Source organism: Musa acuminata, chromosome BXJ3-5, assembly GCF_036884655.1.
Source record: "Musa acuminata AAA Group cultivar baxijiao chromosome BXJ3-5, Cavendish_Baxijiao_AAA, whole genome shotgun sequence".
Taxonomy (NCBI): Eukaryota; Viridiplantae; Streptophyta; class Magnoliopsida; order Zingiberales; family Musaceae; genus Musa; species Musa acuminata.
The window spans coordinates 6,535,803-6,562,997 of record NC_088353.1 but is presented as its reverse complement, the minus strand read 5'-3'; the positions used below and the strand labels follow the sequence as shown (position 1 = coordinate 6,562,997).

Sequence of the window (27,195 nt, the reverse complement as noted above, 5' to 3'; positions counted from 1 at the left end):
TGTCGAGATACACCTCAGCGCGGTCTGACCGCCTGAATTGAGTCCCCCGACTTTTTGCATATCCCTCGACCATAGACGACCGAGCCCATCTCAACGCGGCCTGCCCGCCTGAGCGGCGTCCGCGCAGCCACAATCTGCCTGCGCCGAACACCTCGACCGCATGGTGCCCGAGACCACGCTTGCGCGGCCTGCCCGCATGCGTCGTGCTCCTCGGCTTCATGTTCCCGGGACACACCTGCGCGACCTACCCGCCTGCGTCGTGCTCCCCGGTCCATGCCTCCCGAGACACACCTGCGCGGCCTGCCCACCTGAGTCGTGCTCCTCGGCTCCATGTTCCCGGGACACACATGCGCGACCTGCTCGCCTGCGTCGTGCTCCCCGGTCCATGCCTCTCGAGACACACCTGTGTGGCCAGCCCCCCTACGTCGTGCTCCTCCGACCTTCGGCCCTGCGCCCTCCCAAGACACACCTGCGCGGCCTGCCCGCCTGCGTCGTGCTCCTCGGCTCCATGTTCCCGGGACACACCTGCGCGGCCTGCCCGCCTGCGTCATGCTCCCCGGTCCATGCCTCCCGAGACACACCTGCGCGGCCAGCCCGCTTGCGTCGTGCTCCTCAGCTCCATGTTCCCGGGCACCTGCGCGGCCTGCCCGCCTGCGTCGTGCTCCTCGGTCCATGCCTCCCGAGACACACCTGCGCGGCCAGCCCGCCTGTGTCGTGCTCCTCGACTCCTCAGCTCCTCGGCTCCATGTTCCCCGAGACCGCGTCTGCGCGGCCCACCCGCCTGAAGACAGAAGCCATGCATCGGTCTCCCCTCGTACAACAGCCGATGCATAGCTCCTTTCGGGGGGGAATATGATAAGGGTAAAAATGGTGATGTGACACACCATGACGTCAATCGACGCCTCATGCCTCGATCGACGCAACTGCACTCGGTTAACCGAGCCGGAACATTGGTCGAGGCGCATTAACACCTAACTCAGGCTTGGTTCTTCACGCCACGCCAACCCCATGTCAGACGCTATCAGCCTGCCTCCTGCAGGCAGCCACATCAGGTAACATCAAACTCATCTATAAATACCCCAGAGTTCTATACGAATGAGGAGGACGAACTCACACACAACACTTGTATGAAGGCATCTCTTCCTCCAAAACCCTCTCCACATCGCTAACTTGATCGTCGGAGGGGTCGAGCCGAGCTCCCGGCCAGACCTGTGTGTAGGTGCGAGACGGTGCCGCCTCTTCCCAGCGCTGCGGCGGAGCTTCCTCCCGACCCGAACCATCGTGCTCGGCCGCCGGGAGGACCTGAGGGACGCCGCCCAAGATCCCTGATATCCGGATCCCCGAACCGAGCCACGTCGGCCTCGAGGTCAGGGCTTAAAAAGTTGTTTCTCACGACATAGCATATTCCCATCAGGGTTACGGATGACGGAACAAAATAGAGGAGGACAAACAGGAGATCGTAAGGATGGTCGGTCAAAATCATAATAGCAAGTGTCTATAGTGGGGTGTCGATTGAGACCACCGCTGCACGATGCCATCGTGTGGACATGTAGCAACTTTGGGAATGAACCTACCCCAGTTCTATTCAGTGGGCCTCCCTCCATTTCTTACTGATATAATAAACTAAAAGACAGTACGTAACCATAGCCTACAGTTCCAAATCCATGAGAAAACTAATTGAAATATGTAAATTACTTGGTGAACTAAGTTCGGCTTTCATTTGAAAATTCAAGCAGTATAAAGTTGACCATAAAAGTACTTGCACATCATCAAAATGCCAGCCAAAGAAAAAACTTGACAGTTAATGTTCTTCAAATCCAAGAACACCATCTCTCTAATATCCTTCCTAACTCACGTTGGAATGATGTGAAACATACAGATTTGTCAAACTCTTGTATGTCTGATACCTACGCTAAAAGCTAAAGTTGGCTGCAGTTGATGGAATCACAAATGGCCCAACAAATACGAAGCTTATGTCAATTAATACCTGTGGAAACACCCTTACCTACAACTCCAACAGAAGAGTTAGCTCCAGTTGAATAGGCAAAACGTCTAACCACAAATGGGATCAATTAATACATATGAGAACATGCCCTAGTGGACACTAAAAAGTAACAGTATCAAGAGAATTGGTTGAAAGTTAGTAAGTGAGCTTTTGATGAAGTTAATCGAAGAAGAACGCATGTGAAACACAAACCCTAACATACACTGAAAAAGAAGCATTGAGATAGTTGACTTGGGTTAATAGACATACTTTTTAACCACAAATTGCGTTAATAAGATGACTAACAATTAATACCTGTGCAAACATGCGCTACACGTACACTCAACAAAGAAGCACCAAAAGAAAAGGCTGCTTGATGGTTTTCTTATAAGGTGCTTTTCCGTTGCAAGTGCAACGAAATAATTAGCACAAGAGACACCAACAACATCTAGCAACTAGTTGAGGTCAACCAACCTAATAAGAAGTTGAGGTCAATTAACATCTTAAAAAAGCTTCCGAAGACTTTTACATGACACATGTTAGAGAAATGCAAATGACTTATGAAGATGTTCCTATGCCATAAAACACCTTCAGCTTACTAAATAAGAAAAACCCAAACCATAAGCAGGTTTTCTTGTGGTGCCTCTTGTGCTGTCTGTGGTACATCTGACTTCAAAGCCCAGGCCCTTATTTATAGTTCTAAGACGAGACAACAAGTCTAATTTTCCCGATGTGGGACTATGAGACTTGCCAAACTAACAAATCTCCACCTTGGCATGTCCCAACAAAACTTACTCCACCTTCTTCACAAAAGCCCCAACGGGTAATCACCAACAATAAATACCAACCAAGTCCAAGCACTGCTTGAACTTGTAAACCGGAAGAGGCTTCGTAAACATATCAGTTGGATTGTCCTTCGTATGAATTTTCTGAACAAGGACTTTTCCCTCAGTAATGGTATCCCATTTGCATCCAACAATTTTCTTACCCGAAGGCAGCTTCACAAGATCCTAAGTTATATTCTGATGAAGAGATTCTGTTTCTTCATTCTTCGCAATCAACCACTTAACGAAATTATCATAAGAAACTGTATTTGAGTAGGTAGTAGGCTCACCAACTTCACTTGTTTCTTCTGCAACAGACAAAGCATATGCAACCAAATTTGCATATCTTTGTGGTGGTCGAATATCTCTCCGTGGTCTATCCTTGGCTATGGAATATTGCTCTTCCTCTGGATCATCTACGTCAATAGACTCGGGACCACCTACTGGCATTATTTGAGTAGAAGAGTTCGACTTAAAAGAATCTGAACTACCAATCTCAAGCTCCACCTGCTTCTACGCACTATCATTTGTACAACTAGTAGAATCCTCTTTAGAAGATAACATAGATAATTCATCAAAAGTAACATCTCTACTGATTACAAATTTTGGGGATTTGGGATCAGGACACCATAATCTGTATCCTTTCACCCTAGAAGCATACACAAGGAAAATGTACTTTTTAGCCCGAGGCTCTAATTTTCCTTCATTTACATGCATGTATGCTGGACACCCAAAAATTTTTAAATCAGAATAATCAGTAGGAGTACCTGACCAAACTTCCTCCGGAGTTTTAAAGTTAAGTGTTGCAGAAGGAGCGCGGTTGACAACGTAACAGGCCATATTAATCGCCTCTGCCCAAAAGTCCTTTGTCAACCCTGCATTTGAGATCATACACCTCGCTCTCTCCAAGAGTGTTCTGTTCATACGTTCGGCCACACCATTTTGCTGAGGCGTCATCCTAACAGTGCGATGCCGAACGATTCCTTCATTTTTGCAGAATTCTTCAAAATCACCTTCACAAAATTCCATGCCATTATCTGTTCGAAGCCGCTTAATCTGTTTACATGTTTGCTTCTCAATCAAAACCTTCCATTGTTTAAAGGTTAGAAAAACATCATTTTTATGCTTCAGAAAATAAACCCAAACTTTCCTGGAATAATCATCAATGAAAGTCAACATATACCTAGCACCACCCTTAGACTGAACATGAGCTAGACCCCAAAGGTCTAAATGAATATAGTCAAGAGTACCTTTCGTTTTGTGAACTACCGGAGAAGTGAAGCTGACTCTTTTCTGCTTTCCAAAAATGCAGTGTTCACAAAAATCAAGTGGCCCAGTACTCTGTCCGCAAAGTAGACCCCTTTTGCTCAATATGCTCAAACCTTTTTTCGCTTATATGACCCAAACGCATATGCTATAATTTGGTGATGTCAGAATCAGACAATGATGGTGACGAAACTGCAACCGAACCTGTGATAGTAGTTCCCTACATAATATACGAGCTATCAGACCTACAAGCTTTCATAACAATAAGAGCACTTCTAGAAACTTTCATAACTCCACCTTCAGCTGTGTATTTACACCCAAGGGCCTCTAGGGTGCCTAAAGAGATGAGATTCTTTTTTAAATCAGGAACATGTCTAACATTAGTGAGCGTCCTCACAATACCATCATGCATTTTAATTCGAATTGTTCCTCTACCAACAACATCACATATGACATTATTGCCCATCAAAACAATTCCACAATTACAAGATTCATATGTGGAAAACAAATCCCTATTGGGACGCATGTGATAAGAACAACTTGAATCTAAAATCCGTTCATTTTTAGACATCGTCCTGTCATCAATAGCAAAAAAAATATTTCCAACAATCTCATCAGTTGCTACACTAACTTCAGCAGATTCAGTAGTTTTTTCAACAAATATTTCCTTTTGCTTTAATTTATTTTTCAATTTAAAGCAATCAGATTTAATGTGCCCCATTTTATGACAATGTTTGCATTCCAAATTTATATGTCTGAATTTAGATCTACTACTATCAAATTCTCTTTTATCCATTCTCCCCCTAACAACCAGACCCTCAGCCTGATTCTCTCTACTTTCCCCAGTGATATTTTTGTCTATCTGCTCATTAGATTTCAGTGCAGAATTAATTTCTTGATACGAAACTATTTCTTTTCCATAAATCAAAGTATCACGGAAATACTTAAAAGATTGGGGAAGAGAACACAAAAGTAACAAAGCCTTATCCTCATCATCAATTTTTGCATCTATATTCTCCAAATCCATAACCAAAGAATCAAACTTATCAAGATGCGAGAGTATAGATGTACCTTCAATCATCAAAAGCATATATAGACTCTGCTTTAAGTAGAGACGATTCTCCACTGTCCTCTTCATGTACAAAGCTTTAAGCTTATCCCACATGCTCTTAGCCGTAGTCTCCGTAGCTACCTCCCGTAAAACCTCGTAAGAGAGACTTAGAATGATGCTGGATCGGGCCTTCTTATCCATACCCGCAAGATCTTCCTTTGACGTACCATCTGGAATGTTTTCAGCACCCTGAAGTGCCAAATCAACTCCGTCTTGAACCAGAATATACGTGGTTCGGTCAATTGACTTTGACCTACATCTACGGAAGAAAGAGGAGCAAATTACTACTATAAAAGAGGGACACTTACAAATGCCTTAGGAAGATGTTCCTAGGCCATAAAACACCTTCAGCTTACTAAATAAGAAAAACCCAAACCGTAAGCAGGTTTTCTTGTGGTGCCTCTTGTGCTGCCTGTGGTACATTTGACTTCAAAGCCCAGGCCCTTATTTATAGTTCCAAGACGAGACAACAAGTCTAATTTTCCCGATGTGGGACTATGGGACTTGCCAAACTAACAAAAGATAATATGAAATTATTTCCCTAAAATTTCATGCTACCCTAGTGTTCCCAAGCAAAGTCACTTGTTTTAGTCGTAATAAAAATATCCTTAATAAGTAATTCTTGTAATTTATCCGGTCATGCTAAATTTAAAAGGAAAAAAGAAGTTCAACATGCTAACATTCATGTAACTAAACGAAACCACATTTTACAGAGCAATCGTGTTTAAGATTATAGAATAAGATGGCATATAATTATAGGAGATAGTAGGAATTAAGTAGCAATGACATAATTACAGAACATAGTAGGAATTTTGCAGTAGTTAATGGATTGTACCAAGGTTTTTAATTTCAAATAATACTGTCTGTACCGGATAATACGTACTGATTCGTCAACAGATCGATACGCGGACCGTCCGTTACCATCGATTAGAGTTGTTTCTGTCTCATTACCACCTGCTACCGGATGGTATTAGCCGAGGGAGAAGAAGAGAACCTAGAGTTCCGATGCCGCTCTCCCTCCTCGTCTAGGTGACAAGGCCTCGGCGTCATCGACGACTTCTCCTTATCCGTGCAGCGAGAAAATTCCTCGATGATGTCACAGGGAGAAGAAACCAAGCATCGTCGAGGTGACATTTCGTTCTCCCCACGTAGGCAGAATAAACCAGGCAATCGATGTCGCCTCGTCACCCTTTTTTGGGCGAGGAGAAGGAAATGGTTTCTTCTCCCCACCTCTTCGGACGGGCAGAAATGAGGCGAGTTCGAGCAATCATGTTCCATGAGCCCTCCCAGCCAAACCCAGCTGCCGGTGCAACACGTCGCGGCGCCCGCGCGTGGCCACTGTGTGGTCGGTGGTGCGGCGTTTCGACCGGCTGCAGGCCTACAAGTAATTCGTAAAGAGCTGCCACGTGATCGACGACGACGTCGGTACCTTACGGGAGGTCCGTCGCGTATCGGGCCCGCCGGGGGTGACCAACTGCAAGCACGTCGAGATCCTCGACGAGCAGTGCCACGTGCTCAGATTCTTGGTGGTGCTCCAATCGATTGCGTCGGGAGTCTCTGTTCCCACTCTGAATTGGCTCTCTCCTATTCCTCTCAGGTGGCAAACATGGTGCACGTAATGCATGTGATCGATAATACGACAAAAGTCACACGTCCGTGCAGAGGCATGGGTGAAGTCATCGAGTTACGGAAACTAATATGTATTCTTGGTAATTAACTAAGCACAACCATTGGCAAACCAGAACTATTACATGACGTTTAAGCCCACTTGGCAAGGAGAGCCATCAAGCCTGAGCCTGCGAGCAGAGAAACATTCAACGCAAACTGTAGCTTCGGTTTGCTCTGTACCCTCGGGTGCATGAAATCTGCAGCCAGCAGGTCAACCAATGCCATGTATATCAAGATCCCCGCGGCGACAGAGTCCAGAAGTCCTTGAACGATCAATGCAGTAGGGCTGTTCTCGTTGTACACGGATGATATCCCAGTGCCGATGGCGATCCCAACCGGAGTCGTGAGCGAAAAGAAGAGCCCCATTGTCACCATTGCCTTGAACTCGAACCTTGCCTGCAACGAGAAGGAACTCCAGAAGAGGAATATTTCCAATGAGGAAGAAGAAGAAGCAGCTATTCATGCAGCAAAATAAGCGTACCTGAACGATACAGCCTCCGAGACCCATGCCTTCGAAGAACTGATGGAAACTGAGAGCAACTACCAGCGGTCGTATGGTGGATGGAGACTCCGATGCCCCCAAAGAGATCCCGATGATCACAGAATGCACCACGATCCCGAGCTCCAAAACCTAGCTCGCGGTTCTCGTTAATTCGCGGTACATCGACAAGGTTTGTGAAGGCACAAGGTGAAGCATCGGTTCCTTACCTGAGAAACAACACGATGCCGGATGAGCTGGGCCGAAGAATCCTCCGGCTGCATCACAGCGGCACCATGGGTGTGACCGTGAGTTGCCTCCACATCGCCATTCGTGGCTTCGCTCAATGAAGTCGGCCGCAATCTGTCACCGTTTAATCGGCTGAAGTATCCGGTGGCGAGGGTGTCCACCATCAGCGTCCCGATAGCGCCGACCATCGCGCAGAACCCGGCGAACGGAAAGTCCTGCCAAGGACTCGCGGCCAGACATGAGGAGGTCAGGGTCTCGAACGCATCCGGCAATATGTGGATGAAGCCGGTGGCCAGAATGACTCCGGCGGCAAAAGCTTTGATGACGAAGAAGATGTCCTTCTCCGGACGAAGCGACTGTATCCACATGCCAAGCACGGGAACACCCACCCCGATGCCACCACAAACCAGGATGGAAACTATCGCTGCGATCTTGAGCGGAAGGGCCTTCTTCTTGTCGCGGCCTTCGTCGTCGGCGGAGCAGTCACCTTCGCCATCGCCATGAACAAGGAGAGGAACGAGTAGAAGAAGAACCAGAAAGAAGAACCGCCAAGCGCCTCTCATCTTCCAAACCAATCCTTCCCGATCGTGAGAGAGGAGGAGATGCCTTCACACAAAGAAGAAGGCGAGGTGAGGAAGGCTTCTGACAATTTACAGAGGTGGAAGGAGAGGGTTTCCTGAGATGAGCACACAAAGCCCGAATCATGGGCTTGACTTGGCATAATTAGAGGAGGAGAAGGATATGTAATCTTCCATGAAAGGAATTCGATCTTAAACTCCATCCAAAAATAAATTCCCTTCTCTCTTTAAATCAACAAAGTGTCGACATAATTCGTCATTTAATTTGTGGGAACAACAACTACTATTTCTTCTACTTGTATTGTTAGACTGAACATCTACCGATTGATCTCTACAATACCTTCAATGGGTTTGACATTCGTTAGAGAAACCTTAATCTCCGACTAAGTACGATTTGAACTCAGGTCGGTGAGACTTGAGCTACGTAGATCGAAGAAATAGTGTCATGCACAGATCTGGTGGTAAAAATCAATGGAATGTTGAGAGTTTAACATCTGTGATAGATCCTCTACTTGTATGGGAACTAAAATCGTAGCATGACAAGTAGCTACAGACAGACAATGGTCGACGGTGCAATACTATACAAGTATTTCATGACGAGGTTTTAATTATCAATCAACTACAAGTATTATTATCTTTTTCATTGTTTTATATATTGATACAGGTGTCAAAGAATCAATCACTTATGTATTGAGGATCACTAGTAGACCTTAATGTTATGATCTTAATGGCATCGAGAAGAAGAGTGAATTAGTATGATAGTATTTTTAATCGATTTTAAAACTCGATTGAAAAATTAATATATTTTGAAAACTCAATTGATGTTCCTATTGAAGTGAATTCTTTAATGTGTTTTAAAGGTGAGTTGGAAATAAACTAAATGGCTAAATGAAAGGGATAAAAATTCTAAATACTATCCTAATTTGATCATTTTGAGGAGAAGATTAAATCAAATTATCACATTATAGTCGCGTTTCGGGGAGATATTTATTGAAGAAATTTAAGAACAGCAGTAAAACTTCACATCTAATGTACGCTGATGATATCTTCTTAGCCTTTAGGACTAATAAAAAACTATGCTAAAATAATTTTTATTTAACATGATGGAAGTCTTAAGAATAAAATAATTAATGTAAAAACAACTTGAAATATTTATTCCTTATGTTTGAGAGAATAATAAGAAACAAAGCTCGAAGTAGAGAGAAGAGAAGGAGAGAGAACCTTAAGGTAATCGCTCGGCAGCACCGGAAGCCTCTCTACAGCATCCTTTTCTTCTTCTTCTTCTTCTTCTTCTTCTTCTTCTTCTTCTTCTAATGTTGTCTCCCTTCTCTCTGTCCGTTCATTAACGAGCGTTACATATATAGGCGATTATAGGTTGCATAAGACACCGACTCTGATAAGGAAAACTTCAACACAATCCTAATCTCATCCAAACATACATACACTCCTCGATTAATTCATATTCTACTTCGAAGTCAGACTTGGACACGAGCTCAGTGCATGCACCTATCGATCCTCGGGCTCATTCCAAGTGCGTGGGATCCCAAACAAGGCAACGATTAATGTCCGTATCGATTCCACTGTCTCGTCGCAGAGCACCAAACGATACAGTCTCAGGATGTCACGTGGGATCACGTGGAGCGGCAACGTTGACCCCTTTATAGAAGGATAGAAATATCTTCTCCTTTTTCTTCTTTCTTTTTAGGCATCTTGGAAGGATAACGTTGAGAGGAGCAAGCGGAGTTCAACAATAACGAGTGACTTCGTCTCCAACTACAGAGTATTGTGGATCATCGCACTCATGTTAACTACATTAAAAACGACCTAAGAGACATTAGAGGAGATAGCAAGTAGCATCCGTAAAAAGTATTGATGTTAACGACGATGCCAGTACTAGCAAAGCAAAGAACAAATTTTGATAATGAGAATGAAATAAGAGAACGTAGAGAAGAAAATAAAATAAAATAAAATCAATAATACTATGATGGTAAATAATAAAATAATATTTTATTATTTGCTTTGGTGGAGAAACCATAATTTACGGGTTTACGCATATTTTTTTATTTTTTTTCTAAAATTATGAAAATACCCCTATCTTTGACTGTTTTGCCTTTGACACTTCAGCCCTCTTCCATGGTCACACGGTGCACTCGCAAGTTGTCATGCGGATTGGCTAAAAAAAAACTTATAAGTATCTACTTTTTATAGTTTTTTACAACTTAATTTTGTAGCTTTTTCAACTCTTTTCGAGTTACATCTTTGTTTTTCGTTTGATTTTGCTGGTGTCGGAGTTCTCTTGATTCTCTATTATGTTCATGTAGTCAAATTTATATTTTAATTATATTTGTAAGTAATTTTTTTCATAAAGATCAATTCAAGACAAAGAAAATATGCTTAGGAAAACAATCACACATTTTTGAGTTTTATTTTCTAATTTTTATTTAATTTTATAATATTTCATATGTTTTTATCATATGTTATTATTCTTATTACGATATTAGGAGTGCAACACGAGGATTTCCTGAGGGTTAGTGCTACTATCGTCACACTTGAATTGTAAAATCCATGCTCATGAATTTATGCATTATTGATCGATCATACATTAATATCTTATTTATTCACAAGAGATCGGGATTCTTTGTAGAAGGTTGCCAAATCAAATACAAACAGCCAAAGCAAAGTTAATAGTAGCTCAAGAAATTACGTATTCAATATTTAATTTTCATGACAAAAATCCATATATTATCGTAAAGTTGGATCTTAAGGAAGTTTATGAGAAGTTTTCATGGATCGCTATGCCTAAAAAGATGATAGACCTATTGCATTTTTCCTACGAAATGATCAATCGGATCAAAACATGTACTGCTTCCCCACTATTTGCTTGTTGCATTAATGGTAAATAATCTGATCAACTTAAAATTCAATATGGAATTAGACAAGACTCGGTATCTTTCTTACATGCTTAAGGAAGCCACGAGTACAATAAAATTAGGTGTTTTTAAGTTTAAGAACAGTGATAAAGCTTCACATCCAATCCAATGTATGTCGAGAGTATCCTCTTAGTCTTTAAGACTAATAAAAAATCATGTTAAACTATTATAAAATTTTTAATATTTATGAAAGTCTTACGAATAAAAAAATTAATGTAAAGAAAAATTAAAACATTTTTCCCGAAGATTTTAGAGAAAAATCGAAAACAAAGTTTGGATTGGAGAAGAGAAGGGGAGAAGAACCTTACTGTAATTGCTCTGCAGCACTTGAAGCCTCTCTACAGCATCCTTTTCTTCTTCTAATGTTCTCTCTCTTCTGTCTGCCTACAATATATATATATATATATATATATATATATATATATATATATATAATCCGAATCTCATCCAAGATACACTGCGATCGGCGGGCTCATTCCAAGTGCGTGGGATCGCAAACAAGGCAACGATTAATGTCGTTATCGATTCCGCTTTCTCATCGGAGCACCAAACAAATACAATTTTAGGATATGACGTGGGATCACGTGGAGTGGCATCGTTGGCGTGACTTGGTGAACCCTCAAACTGTCTTTGTTTCCTATCCGGTCCTTCCCACTTTGCGTAGGTCTGTTGGAGCATTAAATGGAGAAAATGGTGAAAGAGATTGCTATTTAAAATATCTTTTTAATTATTTATAATTTTATTTTTAAAATTATAAAATTTTTAAACTATCCTTTTATAAAAATGATATAAATATCTCTGTAAGTTATTTTTTTCTTCTTCTTATGCATCTTCTTTTTTCTCGTTGGAGGGCAACATCGAGGGGGAGGCAAGTGAAGTCTAACTATATTGAGTGATATCGCATTTAACTATATTTATAACAAGCACTGATGGGTCGTCGTATGAGCGTCAATTACGTGAAAAGTGAACGAAGAGACATTAGAGAGGATAACGAGTAAATACCACAATGAAGAAACTCAACAACTATGATATCGATGTTGACAAAGAACAACTTTGACAACGAGGATGAAATAAGAGATTATGAAAAATAAAAAATAAAATCAATAATATTAGGAAGATAAATAATAAAAAATAATATATATTTTTTAAAAATTATTATTTATGGGTTTATTATCATTTTTACTTTTTTTTCTTTGTAAAATTATGAAAATACCCCTAACATTTATTGTTTTGCCTTTGAGAGGAACGCCCTACGCGTTACCCTTTCACCACGCACAAGTGATGCATGTGCGTTGAGTCCAATGGATGCTTCAGCTCTCTTCCATCGTTGCTCTCGTATGCGTGACGATTCCTGATTGGCTAGAAAACCTATAAATATATCATTTTTCACAATTTTTCCCAATAATATTGCTTTCTCGACTATTTTCAAGTTACATCTTCCCTTCTTTGTTTGATTTTTGCTGGTCCTTCTCTTGATTCTCTGACATAATCTATATTTCGATATCGTAAGTAATTTTTCTTACAAAAGCCAGCACGAGGTATAGAGAATATAATTAGGACAGTGATCACACACCTCCAAGTTTTTATTTTCTAGCTTTAATTTTTATTTTATAATATTTCACATGTTTTCTGTATCATATATTATTATTCTACGAGGAGGACTTCACGAGGGTGCTACTCTCGCTCAAGCTTAACTTTGGAGTTTTGATGGAATCCAGTGCATCGGTCTTACTATCATCACACTCATGAGTCTATACATTAATGATCGTATACTAGTATCTTATTTGTTTATGATATAAAGCCGCTAAATCAAATATAGATAGCCGAAACGAAGGTAACATTGTTTTGCTTGGGTTATGCTTTTAGATGTTCTCACTCACCGATTCATCTCTGGCTTCATGAGCTATTGTGTTTAAAGCATGACCCATGCATTGTTACCGATTGAAGAATCCCGATCAAAATATATAGTAAAATTTTGTTATCGATTTCTTATTTATAATTTGGATATTTTTTTTGAGAATCAATCTATTAGGAGTAGGTCTATAGTTATGATTCATTCACATTAACATCTAATTGAATAAACTATATAAATCATATGTAAGAACACCATAAGCATATTGAGTTTTTGAGAACCATTCGATCAATCCTCTTTTTCCTTAATGATAAGTAAAGTAAATCCATAATATCGTCGTATAGATTATGCCAAATAGAAGGTCAATCTTATTCATTGGCTCTATCCTCCTTTACTACTTGACACCAAAGATTATGCCAATAGAAGGAATAAAATCGAAAGGGACTTTTTATGTGAGCAAAGCCAGCCAATAAATAAAAAAGAGCAAACTAGGGTTAATCATAGAAGAACCATATTGAAGCTAATCATTAAAATGCCTTGCCTAGTGGTGTGAAAACCATAATAAATGCACCATGGATGCATTCAAACTGTTGGCTAAACATCATTTCTCCTTGATGCTTTGGTATAAACCCATTGTGTAGTGTGGATATACATGGATAGCATAAGAGTTGTAGTGGCTATCGGTGAGAACATCACAAAGAGTTCCATATCTCAAGCGTAAACCCTCCTTACCTTATGGTGTGGATGTGAGGTAAGGACAAGTGCATATGCGAGGGCTCGTCAGCTTCGATATAGAGATCGAGAGATCTCTTTCTGGGCATTGCAACCCTCTTCCACCATTGCTGTCACATGATAAACTCATAAGCTGTCATATGGCAACTCCTCGTTTACCACAAGACTTATAAATACCCCCTTTTCATATATTTTTATGACAAGTTAATTAGATTGCTTTCTCAACTCTTTTCAGGTAATATCTCTCATTCTTTGTTTGGTTTTACTGTTATCAGAGTGTGTTCTTAATTCTCCAGGATGTTCATACAGAAGAATTTACATCCTGATTATATCTTAGGTGATTTCAAGATAGAGAGAATACATTTAGGATAGGAACACATGCATTTGAGTTTTTTTTTTTTTCTAACTTCTATTTATTTTATAGTATTTTACTTATTTTGTTTAATCAATGGTATAATATTATTATTCTTGTTTTAACATTAAGAGTATAACATGAGAACTTTCCCAAGCATGATTAGCTTTAGAGTTTTGATGAGATCGAGTGTATTAGTACTATTATTATCGCACCTAAGGTGTGAAAAATGTTCTCACGAGTTTGTGCATTAATGATTACATATAAATATCTTATTTATTCACGAGAGATTATAATGATTAAATATACTAGGGCAAAACTTAAAACACTACCATAATTAAAATTATAAGACTAAAAAAATATTTACGCATTAATGATTAGTTGTGAATATCTTATTTATTCATGAGAAATTATAATGATTGATTACTAAAGCAAAACTTAAAACACTACCATAATTAAAATAATAAGACTAAAAAAATATTTATGCATTAATGATTAGGTGTGAATATCTTATTTATTCATGAGAAATTATAATGATTGATTACTAAAGCAAAACTTAAAACACTACCATAATTAAAATAATAAGACTAAAAAAATATTTATGCATTAATGATTAGGTGTGAATATCTTATTTATTCATGAGAAATTATAATGATTGATTACTAAAGCAAAACTTAAAACACTACCATAATTAAAATAATAAGACTAAAAAAATATTTATGCATTAATGATTAGGTGTGAATATCTTATTTATTCATGAGAAATTATAATGATTGATTACTAAAGCAAAACTTAAAACACTACCATAATTAAAATAATAAGACAAAAAATATTTATGCATTAATGATTAGGTGTGAATATCTTCTTTATTCATGAGAAATTATAATGATTGATTACTAAAGCAAAACTTAAAACACTATGGTTTGGCACTAAAAGCAAGAAAACATTTATAGAGGGCATGCAAATTAAAAAGTGGAAAGCTATTTAAAATATAGAAAATGAAGATGATCATGAAAATGTCCTATCATAAAACATAAATGATTTCGCACTAAAAGCAAGAAAACATTTTTTTTAGTCATAATACTATTTAAAAATGCTTAACTGAATCATAATTACTTCAAATGCCCACCAACCTTGATTATTGATATTATCATAGGTTTTAGACTTTATAAAATAATTTTATGAGGGTTTAAGTAATCTTGAATGTCGACTAAGAATATTTTGGACATGTTTAAAATTAAAGGATGATAAAATTCTTTTCTTTTTCCACTCAACCTTAAATTAAGGTCTAGTTATTTCTGTTCACTTATGTGAAAAGATGATGATAAAAAGGATAAGACATATTTATAATATTTTAGACTTGCAGTGTCTTTGATTATTGAAATAAAATATTGTAAAACCCTACAGTTGAACTTTAATTTGTCTGAATCCCCACAAATATTAATTATTGACTTTTTAAAAGCTATAAGATTTTGTAAAGTAATTTATATGAGAGATTGTGAGATCTTAAAAGGAAATTATGGAAGTTTTAACATATTTCAAAAATAAAATATGATAAAATATTATTTTTTTCACCTAACCTTTAATTAAGGTTCATGCATCTTAAAAATATCTATATATTTTAAAAAATTATAATATTTATATTAATTTATTATAAAATTTATGGGCAATTGCCTCAAAAAGATCCTTAAAGATCATTTTTTATTTGTAAAACGCTCCTTATTCATTTATTCTTATAAAAAAAACTTTTTAAAAAGACTAAAATATCCTTGAATTCGGTGAGAATATAACAGGTCGAGTCAAATCGATGAAAAGGTTGATCAATCCCTAAACCGTCAAAAGAACCCCTTATGAATATAATATTTTCCTCCCGAAGCTCAACATTTGAACTCTTCACTCTAACTTCGTATTTACTATTCGTTGACGTTACAGGCATCTTTTCACCTATCAACCTTCGATCTTTGTCTCTTGTCTCCCACAAGGACGCTAAGTAAGAGAAAATGGTTGCAAGATGTCATTTTATAGTTGTCTCAACGAGAACCCTTCAACGTTTGTAAAAATCTCATATTGATATATTTATATAATGAACTATAATATACAAATAATTAAAACAGTTGAGAGGGTGGTTATCCCTAAATTAATTCATCGTACAAAATAATTCATCATACCTATAATATGGGTAAGCACCCTCTTAAATAAATATTAGTTTTTTGAATCTTAAAACACTCTCTTAAATAACGGTTATTCAAAATAACCTTTGGCTAATAGAATTAGCACTACTATTAGTTTCGTTCTCGTCCACCGAATTGAATCTTAACTCATAGGTTAGAGGACTCACAAACTGATTTGTAAAAGTCATGGATTATCATCTTGGCTATTTTACTTGTAAGACAAATTAAGGTTGTTCAAAATAAAAAAAAAATAAAAAAAATTCTTCTAGGAATAATTCCATATACAAGTCAAACACTTTGTCTAATGACTAGTATTTGTAGGATAGTTATTGTTGTTCAAAATTGAAAAAGAAATTAGTATTAGTACGAGCTACAAAAGATTTTAAAAGCTATTTGGAAGAAATCCCTATAGGGTTCTTCTAGAGATATTATAGAGATAATTATAAAAAAAAAACACCTTACGATTACTTTCGATAAGGATCAAAGATAAGGAGACCTCTTCTTTGTGATCACAATCTAACGATCGAAGGATGATAGGTGAAAGACACCCAAGTCATTAAGTTTTCGGATGAAAAGATTATATGTATCAATTTTTTTATAATGGTTTAGGATCGGAAGACCTTTTCACTGGTCTGTCCTAACCCATTAAATTCTCATGACCAAATGAAATTCAAGAGTATTTTGATCTTTAAAATATTTTTAGATAATCATTCAAAATATTTTGGATATTTAGAAGGGTGAAATATTTTTAGATAAACAGGAGACACAAACTCAATTCATTTCCGGATAACTATATATATATATATATATATATATATATATATATATATATATATAGTATTAGTGACTTAATTGCTGTTTGTTTAGTACAACCATTTTAAGAACGGAGGGAAGGAGCACCAAACCCCGTAGTTTCGTACATCCGTCTCTCACGCGTCTCTCGTAAGGTTCGGCTCATCCCCCCTTCCCCTCTCTCTCTTTTCCCCCTATCATGTGGCCACCGTGGGTGAATACCACACGATCCTCCGGCGCTGCCTGCCGTTCGCCCTCCTTCTCGTCCCCCACCCTCAAAGACCTCCACGCCATCCTCGACGATGGCCCCGGAAAGCCCCCCTCCTCCCACGCCCTCCGCCGCATCCTCCACCGAGCCTGCCTTGCCTCCACCGCCCTACGCGCCCTCCGCTCCGCCGCCTCCGCCCCTTCCTCCGACCCCCTAGACCGCCGCCGCCGCGGCGTCTTCGTTCTCTACTTCACCTCCCTCCGAGTCGTCCGCCGCACCTTTGAGGACTGCCGCTCCGTCCGCTCCATCCTCCGGGGCCTCCGCGTCGCCGTCGACGAGCGCGACCTCTCCATGGACCCCCGCTTCCTCGCCGAGCTCCAGGCCGCCCTCGACTGCCCCCAGCCCACCCTCCCCCAGGTCTTCCTCGCCGGCCGATGCCTCGGCGGCGCCGACGAGATCCACGGCCTCCACGAGTCCGGCGAGCTCAAGGCCCTCATCGACGGGCTCGCCCCCGCTACCTCCGTCTGCAACCGCTGCGGCGGCGTGCGCTTCGTTCTCTGCGCCGTCTGCAGTGGCAGCCACAAGCGGTACAGCGACAAGGGCGGCGACTTCCGGGCCTGCGACGAGTGCAACGAGAACGGCCTCGTTCGTTGCCCCGATTGCCTCACGTCAGCCGTCTGATCGAGATCGCAGGGCCGATCCTTCCCCTCCTTTTTCTTGGAAGAACAAACAAGAGAAGGGTTCGTCCCTTTCCCTTTCATGTTTTTCTTATCAAAGGGAAATGGAAGACAGTTGTAATTAGGCATACCGATCACTTAGTTCGTGTGGTGACATTTTGGATCGAAACTGGAGAAAGATCCCATTAACAAGTTATACATTCTCTTTACTCACTGCTTTGTCAAATCAAATCTTTGTTGTGGTTCTTCTTCTTCTCTGCGTTGGTTTTGATCTGGGATGGGTCATGGTGATGAACGATAGGCAAATCGATCAATGGTGAAGCCCCACAGAGAATGCCTATCTCCCATTTGTCATTATGTCACAGAGGCTTCTGATGAAGTTAGATGGAAGAATCGGCTTTCATGATGCACAGCCCAATTGGGTTCAAGTAACTCTGCTCTTTCATTAGAGTTCACTGTATCAGATAAAAAAAAACACCAAAGCATCTATGACTCCATTCACAGGTTCAACAATTGAATAAAAATGATCCACACAAACATAATGGTCATATTTGGTAACTCATCAACTGAAAATTTCACATCAAACTCTGCACAGATTTCTGGAATTTAGTAGGAAAAATTCCAGAATCCACTTACCCATGGGTAGAGTTATCGATACATCTTCCCCAATTTTAGCTGGTAGATCAAGGAATCTTCATGAGGCAAAATGTTGTTGGACCAAACATGTCCAATCATGTACCCTAATCTAGTCAGAAGTCCAAAGGCTGTCCAAACATTTCATTGATTTCGGCCATAGCCTCCTTGGTAAAAATGGTTGGCTCAAATAGATCACCATTTTCACAAAAGTTTTCAGGTGGAGCATTGTTTTCTGGATCTTCCATGTCATCATCGGCCAATATTGAGAATCCTTCACAAGATACAGCAAATCTATCACAAGCTGGTTTCTTATCTGAACACACGAACCCTGGCTTCTTCTTTGGTTTGTCGCTGTTAAAGAAATCCAATGGCTTCCCAAACATGCTGTTTATATCATCCATAGCTTCCTTCAGGTTGATGGTTGGATCTACCAAACCATGGTGGCATGCATTTTCCACTTTGGGTTCACCAAGAACAGTTGATCCGACAAATCTGTGAACAATAGTCTCTTCGTGTAATCCCGGGATGATCATTTTGGAATTGCCATAGCTGCTAGAAGCCGGATCATGTTGTTTTGAACAAATGGAAGCATTAGCAATTGGTGGCTTGGCAACTTCAATCTGCCTATCAATCACCTCATCAACTTCATCATCATCAGCCAATATTTTGAACTCTCTGAGAAATGGCTTCTGTACTTCTGTTTTCCTTTGGTTCTTCAGGGCTTCCGGAAAGAAAGCTTCTCCATGCTTATTGGACCGCAGGTTTGGAAGATCACTAACACCGCACTGCTCATTCCTTGTGGGGCAAGAACCAAAGTTTGGTCCATCACCAAAATCGTCATCAATGAACACTTCAAACCCATTGGTATGCAGAATAGCCTTTGGTTTACTTGATCTTCTTTTAACCATGATCTCTGGCTCTATTGGCTCCCGAAACATGCTACCGATGGCATTCATAGCCTCCTTCATGTTGATGGTGGGATCCACAAGTCCGTGATGGCAAGCATCTTCTGCTTCAGACCTTCCAACTATTGCAGAGTCTACAAACTTCACCACTACTGTGTCATCAGTATCATGTGGAATTTGTTTTTCCCAATCAACAACAGGATAATCTCTGTGTTTAGATGATCTTCCAAGAACTGCTGATCCTCGAACTTTACATCTTGGTTTGCTGGAACCTGTACAGCTATCTTGGATAAATTTTGGATGTCCTGATAGAATAATGTTATCAATCATATTGCCAGAATTGGAAATACCTTCAATATGATGAGGTTTCTGTGAAGCATCCTCTGCATCAACTATTTGAACTTTATCATCAACTATTTCCTTCTTCTCTGTAATCCCTGCCATAAATTACCCTAAGCTCCATAAACAAACCAAGATGACATTAGAAATTTTCAAAAGAGCTACTTTTTTAGACAGGATACTAGTCCAACCTTCCTGGTCAGTAATACTTTCTTTGCTCATATGAGTACCTTTCAATGTTAAGCATCTTTTATTGGACACCACCTCCTGCAGCAGTTAAAATACATTTATAAGCAGCTGATGTACATTAGGAAAACAAAAGAAACAAAAAAAGGAAACCAAGAGCCACTACTGAGTTACAAGTCCATGAGAAAACAAGTATACTTTAGCTTTTCTTTTCTTGTACAACTCCATTCGATGAAGAAACTGCTCATATGATTTTTGCAACTCACCGGCAGGCTCTGCAAGGCTATATGAAAGTTTTGTGTGAAAGAATTACATGAATTTATAACAAAATAACAGAACTACATTCATTAAACTTTTCAAATGCACCAGAACTAAACCATGAATTCTTGGATGGAGATCATTCCTAAGACCATCATAACTGACTCATGTTTGTCACATGCCAATATATATAGTTCATTTTGAGTATCAGACCAGACAAATATAACATTTTGTTGCCTATTGAGGCTTCTTGTAAACACATCTTCTAATATTTTGCATTTCCATGTTTTTCATACTAACTCAAAACATAGTACAATATAGTATGCAATTTCGAATGGTATTCAATTTCTCATATAATATACAATATAATAGTACAATTTCTCACATTGATCAAAATATGGTATGCAATTTCGAATGGTACTGCCTGGTACGGGCAGTACGTACCGGTCCGACGGCATACCGGTACGCAGACCGCCTGCTACCGGACGGAACGTGCTACAGTAAGAGGAAAAAAATATATATAATCGCTTGGTACGTCCTAGTGTACCGCTCTGTCACGACCTTAGCTGGTTTTGCCTAAGGCGTGCGGCACCCTCGCGCGTCCATCCGCAAAGGTCAGCCTCCCCGAAGCCTCCTATTGTCCCTTAGGACCAACAAAAGAGAGAACGGGTTAAAGAGAACGCCTCAATCGGGATCCACAAGCAAACATGTCCGAAAAACACTTCATAGACAATGCAAATTACAAACAGACTTTACAAGCTCTGAATAGTTGCACAACAAATGGTAAAATGGTCCATTACAGACCGAAAAGCTCTCGCACGTGTCCACATGACACAACCTTTATTTACAAGCCTAAAGAGGCCACCAACCCAACTAACATGGGACTATTTAGCCTTCGGCCGCCCCTCTACCTGTTGTACAAGGCATGAACATGCCAAAAGACAACGGACAGACATAAGCATTACATCCAACATCTTGTTTAGAAGTTTGTCCGTTACATTCTCCCCCACTTATCCCTTCGACGTCCTCGTCGAAGCCTTTGTGAACACTGCAACTCTTCGCCTTTGCTGAGTCTTCAATCTTCTGCTCTAGCTGCAATGCGCCTCCTGGCTCCCAGCTGCTCTCCGCTGCTGTTTCTGAGTAGTCGAACCTTTGATCCGCCATGCTGCTTCAACTCGCCAATGACTCTGACTCTGGTGTGGGGTTGGCTGAGTTGTATTGATCCTCGTTGATTCCTGCGGATCCACCAAATGAAGGAAAAGACCATCCTTACTGCGCCAGTCTCTCAAAATTTCCACATGCTGCTTGAACTGGGTGGATGCTTGTTGGAGCTTTAACGAGCATCGCCTCGCAAACTTCTAAAGTTTTGGGTCCTTCCTCCACAAAATATGCTCATTGACTCTTCTTTCAGTTAGTTGTCACATCCAAGTAGGTTCGCATCACTTCCGCTTTCGATTGGCATTTCGTTGGGAAATGAGGCGGACAATCTACTCTCAGTAGCACTGATCACCGTTGGTGAGGATTTGACAACTATTGTCTTCCATTATCTTCGAAGGGTCGTTGAACTTATGCAGAGCTCCTCTGCTGGATAGATAAGAGAACTGGGGTACTCAGTTTCACCCATTCTCTTAAGAATTGAGAAGGCAGAGGTTACTTGACTTCGCCCGCCTCCTCGAGGTTGTACTTCATGCATCAAGCTGGTTACTGGCCTTCGCCTGCTCTTTGCTCACACTTCTGAAGCACTTGAAGTGTTTGCACTCCTTGCGTTGAGTTAGCTACTGTGATTCACCTTCTCAATGCCATTGAACTCCTGGAATGCAGGAAGTTTTCACCCCAACTTGGAGTAATTCTCTGATAGATGAGGTCGCCTCTGGGATTGTACCGTCTTCTCCATCAACCCTGCCGCCTACTCCACTGAGTAGCAAAGGTACAGCACCGTGTACTGCTTGCTTCGTTCCTTGGTCGTGCACTCTTGCATGACCTGAAGTCCTTCACTTACGGCTATCTTGATGAGAAACTTGTTGACACCGGCCTTACGAAGTTTCTTGGCCTCTGCCCTTCAGCCTTGTCTCGGTACTTGGAGATTGCCTTTGCATGCTCCACCTCCTCGGCCCCTTTCACGACCAAGCGCTCTCCCTCCATGAGAGCAAGGGATCAATGACTTGCACGGAAGTCCCGCCTCTGCGGTACCATGGCGCTGCCATGCCCATGGCCCTACTATCCATCGCCTCGCATCTGTATCCCTTTTCTGCATGATTAGTAGAAATGTCTCTGTGGCACTCCTCTGAGTCCACCTCCATTCCGACTGATGCTTGATTTTGGGTAGCTAAGTCCCTCTGGACTCGTCGTCGCTTCCTCGCCCCTTTCGACCCCCTGCTTCAACACCACTGTGTTCTCCAAGCAGTCCGTTTGGTCGATGGAAAGACAGACTGCAACTCCCATGCATGGCCTCTGCCATCACATTGTAGAGTTTGCACCGATTCTGTTCTCCTTAGCTTCCTTGGTAGCAACGTTCGCTTACTCGACCTTGTCCTCTGACTTGTCGGGCTCCCTTAAGCGAATATGAGCTCTGGAGAAGTCCAACTCTCCAGCTGCTTCGATCATACCTCTGCATGATCAAGTCCCTCCCATGGAACTCACTGGTACTTGCATTCGAACTTTTCCCTTGGTGGAACCCAGCCCCCATATGCTGATGACCAAGGTTTTCATCCGATGCAAAATTCGGTGCACGCCCGGAAGACCCGCCTCTGCGGTACCATGGCCTTAACTCCTTGAATCAATAGTCCTTCTTGCCGTCGTGTTGTTCACCAAAGCGGAGCTCCCAGTAGCTCCCGATCATACCTCCATATGATCTCATCCCTCACGGAACTATGTCGTGTGTGTCGCATTGCCACGAACTGTTCCACCACGATCCGCTGCACCATGTCGCCTCCTGGTGACATCTCCATTACATTCTGATCTTTGTGGAATAAACTCGAATTGTGAACCCTCCATGTGTGGCCTCTGCCAATACATCACAGGGTCTCCTCCACCTTCGATTTTGTTCACTCCTTTGGCAATCGACCTTCATCCACCCACTCTTGGGTCACACCTAGATGAAGCACCACTCTAGGACAGTCCGTCGCCTAGTAGCTCCCGAAGTCCACCGACTTCACTGTAGTTTGTGCACCATTGTCTGGATCCTGGGCCTCTGCCCCTACCAGCAAACTCTCCGCTGCGCACTGCTTCCTTCATGGCAACTTGAATGGCAACACTGTGGCATATTCTTCAAGAGTACCCGCCTCTGCGTCCTCTTGCCCTGTGCTAAGGCCTTTTGAACCCAACTTCGCCTCCGCAAATTGAGTCGCCTTAGTTCCTCCATCAAATGCTCCTCCGAGATAAGGTGCATGTGCCCAGAAGCTCCCTTCGTCTTTGGCACCATGCAAGATGAGTCCGCTCCGTCAGAATGAAGGACCCATGTAACAACATGATCCTACCCTTGCCTCTGCAAGAGTTCATGTCTTTGACCTCGGTCTAAGGAAAGCACTGTGCTTCTGCTCCATGTTCCAACTTCTCTGCTGGCTCCCTTCATGCGGCTTGGGTACTTCGCCAAGTTACACCCAAGTTGCTCCGCTCCTCGTTTTTGCATTGAGTCGATGGTGGTCCTCGCGCCCACCATTCCACGGGTCAGCCCTCTCTTGAGTTCGATCTCCACATCGACTCCAAGTGTGCCTTCATTTAAGTTGTTTTAGGTCGCTCCCCCACTTGATCTCGCAATGCATCCACCAATGAATTCTCTCGACGAGATCATGCGACAACTCCTCGCCGCTTGCTCAGTCCACCGAGCTTCGTGGAGTTGTTGTTTGTGAGGTACTCCTCCTCAACATGTGAAGTCCGTCTCACATGATTCTCCATCTGGAGTGCCGAGACTTATCCCTCCTAGATAACTGTCCCGTTGGAGCAACATCTCTCTTCGTTTCGGAGACCACCATCCTCTTGGACTACTCCGATCTGCTGAACAAACTATGCATTGTTCTGCCTCTTGCAAACGCACTTGCTAGATTGCGCCTCCACGTCAATACAGCCATCGCCGCACCCCTCAAGGCCTAGCAACGTGCTAAACTCGTTGCACACTTCAGCCTCCTCCGGACGTATCCTTCACATGACGAAGAGAAAGTTTCAATGCTCTATGGCGCCGAGTCTCGATCGCCTTAGGATGGCCACGAACATTCCATCGTCCGCATACAAGCCCATGCATGAGTACCAAATTCTTCGAGTTAGCAATTCCCCTCACCTCTCTGAGCTTTGCATAACTCTTTTGGTCGTTGAACAACTCATTCCACCTTGGATGGTCTCATTCTTGCCAAGCGCCTCGCTTGCCTAGAGCACCATCAAGTATAGTTGTCAACGTTGAGCCGTAGCTCAAACTCAGCCATCCCAACCTTTGTGCGCTCCGCATTCTTCCAAGCTTGCCTGTTCTCGTGGTGCCTCTTGCGCGAAGGGTTGGCCATTCCTCAAAATGCCAATGTTAGATGCCCGCTCCTCTGAGCGACTCTTTTCCCTACATCTCCATGCCCGTTTTCCCTCAAACGGTCGCGCGTGTGCTGACTGCCCTCAACGCAGCCCCGCTAGGTCCCCCACGTTTGCATGTCAAGTGTTTCTATGAGTGCTTGTCCCGCTCTGATACCATAATGTCACGACCTTAGCTGGTTTTGCCTAAGGCGTGCGGCACCCTCGCGCGTCCGTCCGCAAAGGTCAGCCTCCCCGAAGCCTCCCATTGTCCCTTAGGACCAACAAAAGAGAGAACGGGTTAAAGAGAACGCCTCAATCGGGATCCACAAGCAAACATGTCCGAAAAACACTTCATAGACAATGTAAATTACAAACAGACTTTACAAGCTCTGAATAGTTGCACAACAAAGGGTAAAATGGTCCATTACAGACCGAAAAGCTCTCGCACGTGTCCACATGACACAACCTTTATTTACAAACCTAAAGAGGCCACCAACCCAACTAACATGGGACTATTTAACCTTCGGCCGCCCCTCTACCTGCTGTACAAGGCATGAACATGCCAAAAGACAACGGACAGACATAAGCATTACATCCAACATCTTGTTTAGAAGTTTGTCCGTTACAGCTCGGTACATGGTACCATACCGTACCGAGCCAACCTCGAAATACCGGTACGGTACGGTACGGTATTGCATACCTTACAATATACAATCTAGTGAAACTATTTCACATAATGCCTTTGTATCTCCTTTGTGTCCTATGACAATTGGATACTCATTTGAATCTGATTCTGAAGTTTAGACCGATGCAGCACTAGTTAACATTCAAAGGGAGGCTATAGTAAAGAAGTGTTTCATTTCACCAAAACATACTGCATCAACTCAGATGAAGGGAAGATTACGAGCAAAGCCTCGTAGCACAATAACTAATGAACCAATCTATGCTAATCAAAATAGAACTTTTTGGATGTAGGCATTTTTCCTCTGCAATTTGCTTAGTGCATGGTCCAGACTACTTAGCAATACATCTTAGGTGAGGTCCATTGGAGTGAAAGTTTGGATTCCATAAAAAAAGAGAAAAATAGGAATGACAAACTAGCTGACAAATTCAAGTAGCATCCTGTGCACGACATTAAGTAGCATCCTGCATAAGTACACTACAAAATAAATAGTTCTTCACTAGCTCTAGATAGAATAAGCATGTTAGTGTAGCATACAACACAGAAAGAAATTTGATCAGCATATAAAAATGAAGTTGATTTAGTTGATTTGTCATGCACACAATACTGTGCCTTGGAAAAGGTTTCATCTTATTTGATTTAATTACCTTCTTTCTCATCAACTTTGGCACAAACAACTCCTCAAAAGTTATGTTGACACCAACATAAAACCCTCAGATAATCCTTTACAATCTTACCATGGGACAGCATGCCTAAACATCTACTCTATGGCCATTTTGTCATCCATTAGCATTTGAGCAATGAACAGGAATCTAAATGCTCTCATGATCTACATTTGAAGACAACTAAGCTTATAAATATTCCTAAGCAAAGCATACCCCATCCCAAATATAGACCATAGAAATAACAAGAGAATAAAATTCTTACTTTTGAACACCCACATGGTACATCTTCTCCGCTTCTGTGAACTTCTTCTGCTTCTCATAGTACAAAGCATACGCCAAATAGAACATCGCTCGTTTCAAGCCAATACCGTTCGTCTCCATCTTCCTCAAAAGCACCTTGGCATCATCCACGTAATCCATCTGACGCAAGCCACAAAACCAACAAGTCGTGAGACGGCCATGTTCCATTTAAGAATCCATCAGCAACAGCAGCTAGATCGACTATAAGAAGCGAAGGAGGAATATAAAAGAAAAGAAATAAAAAGCCCTAAATGACATCAGGTCTGAAGCTTGTTCATTCATCTAACATCTGCGTTACCAGTTCGATCCAGACGCGGAGGTATCGAGCGTCATTGCGGTATCTGCGATCGGATTCAAAAGTCTGGGCGCACTTCTGCAGGAATCTCGGCAGCTTCTCTTTCAAGATTCGAGGAGGCAAAGATTCCTTCATCCTCCGAATGCCGCTGCAGCAGAGATTGGATGAGACCATCATAAGCACAGGAGACGGAACATCTGAGTCAGTTCAAAATCTAATCTTTTCTTTGCAAAGGGGGTTTTCTTACTGAAGCCAAGGGCGGAGAGGATCACGGCCGTCATAGTTCTTGATGTCGGATACGAGCGAGGAGAGGAGCTGCTTCTGGAAGTAGTCCGCCATGGATTGCCCCTTTCCCTGCCCTCCTCTTTTCGGTGGGGGGCGAGAAAGGGGGGGAAGGGTTTGAACGGTGAAGGGGGAAAGAAGGCGCTACTGCTTATAGTCTTGTTAGGTTAGGCTTGGGCTTAATGTCGAGCTTGATCATTGCATTGGGCTTAGTCACAGAGTCTGTGCGAAGACCAAATTGCCGACCGCAATCAGAAGAAGAAGCGCAATGCCCTTGTTTATGA

The 27,195-nt window shown here is 41.7% G+C and overlaps 3 protein-coding genes across 4 annotated transcripts; 1 reads left to right on the top strand and 2 right to left on the bottom strand.

Moving 5' to 3' along the window:
• Positions 1-6,943: 6,943 nt before the first annotated feature.
• On the bottom strand, positions 6,944-8,180 carry LOC135637885 (zinc transporter 8-like). Its single transcript, XM_065150752.1, has 3 exons — positions 7,562-8,180; positions 7,335-7,484; positions 6,944-7,249 (listed from the first exon to the last, which is right to left on the bottom strand). Exons 1-3 carry the CDS (start codon positions 8,141-8,143, stop codon positions 6,944-6,946), a joined length of 1,038 nt encoding a protein of 345 aa, XP_065006824.1. The 5' UTR covers positions 8,144-8,180.
• Positions 8,181-17,101: 8,921 nt separating this feature from the next.
• LOC135637886 (uncharacterized protein At5g39865-like) lies at positions 17,102-18,081 on the top strand. The gene has a single exon (XM_065150753.1). The coding sequence runs from the start codon at positions 17,187-17,189 to the stop codon at positions 17,874-17,876; it is 690 nt and encodes a 229-aa protein (XP_065006825.1). The 5' UTR covers positions 17,102-17,186; the 3' UTR covers positions 17,877-18,081.
• A 284-nt stretch (positions 18,082-18,365) lies between these two features.
• On the bottom strand, positions 18,366-27,050 carry LOC103984926 (uncharacterized). 2 transcript variants are annotated; one of them, XM_009402502.3, is made up of 7 exons: positions 26,877-27,050; positions 26,633-26,777; positions 26,297-26,454; positions 20,137-20,221; positions 19,944-20,019; positions 19,764-19,850; positions 18,366-19,685 (listed from the first exon to the last, which is right to left on the bottom strand). In XM_009402502.3, the coding sequence occupies exons 1-7, from the start codon at positions 26,966-26,968 to the stop codon at positions 18,622-18,624; spliced, it is 1,707 nt and encodes a 568-aa protein (XP_009400777.2). In that variant the 5' UTR covers positions 26,969-27,050; the 3' UTR covers positions 18,366-18,621. The 2 variants fall into 2 exon arrangements, with proteins under 2 accessions (XP_009400777.2, XP_009400779.2); XM_009402504.3 differs by having other exon boundaries at positions 19,983-20,019.
• Positions 27,051-27,195: the final 145 nt, after the last annotated feature.

Coding starts and splice junctions, on each gene's coding strand:
- LOC135637885 (XM_065150752.1), bottom strand. CDS start 8,143: ATGAGAGGCGCTTGGCGGTTCTTCTTTCTGGTTCTTCTTCTACTCGTT. Junction 7,485..7,561: donor GGCATCGTGTTGTTTCTCAG/GTAAGGAACCGA, acceptor ACCGCGAGCTAG/GTTTTGGAGCTCGGGATCGT. Junction 7,250..7,334: donor TCGGAGGCTGTATCGTTCAG/GTACGCTTATTT, acceptor TTCTCGTTGCAG/GCAAGGTTCGAGTTCAAGGC.
- LOC135637886 (XM_065150753.1), top strand. CDS start 17,187: ATGTGGCCACCGTGGGTGAATACCACACGATCCTCCGGCGCTGCCTGC.
- LOC103984926 (XM_009402502.3), bottom strand. CDS start 26,968: ATGGCGGACTACTTCCAGAAGCAGCTCCTCTCCTCGCTCGTATCCGAC. Junction 20,222..26,296: donor TACCATGTGGGTGTTCAAAA/GTAAGAATTTTA, acceptor ACTTTCATATAG/CCTTGCAGAGCCTGCCGGTG. Junction 20,020..20,136: donor ACAAGAAAAGAAAAGCTAAA/GTATACTTGTTT, acceptor TAACTGCTGCAG/GAGGTGGTGTCCAATAAAAG.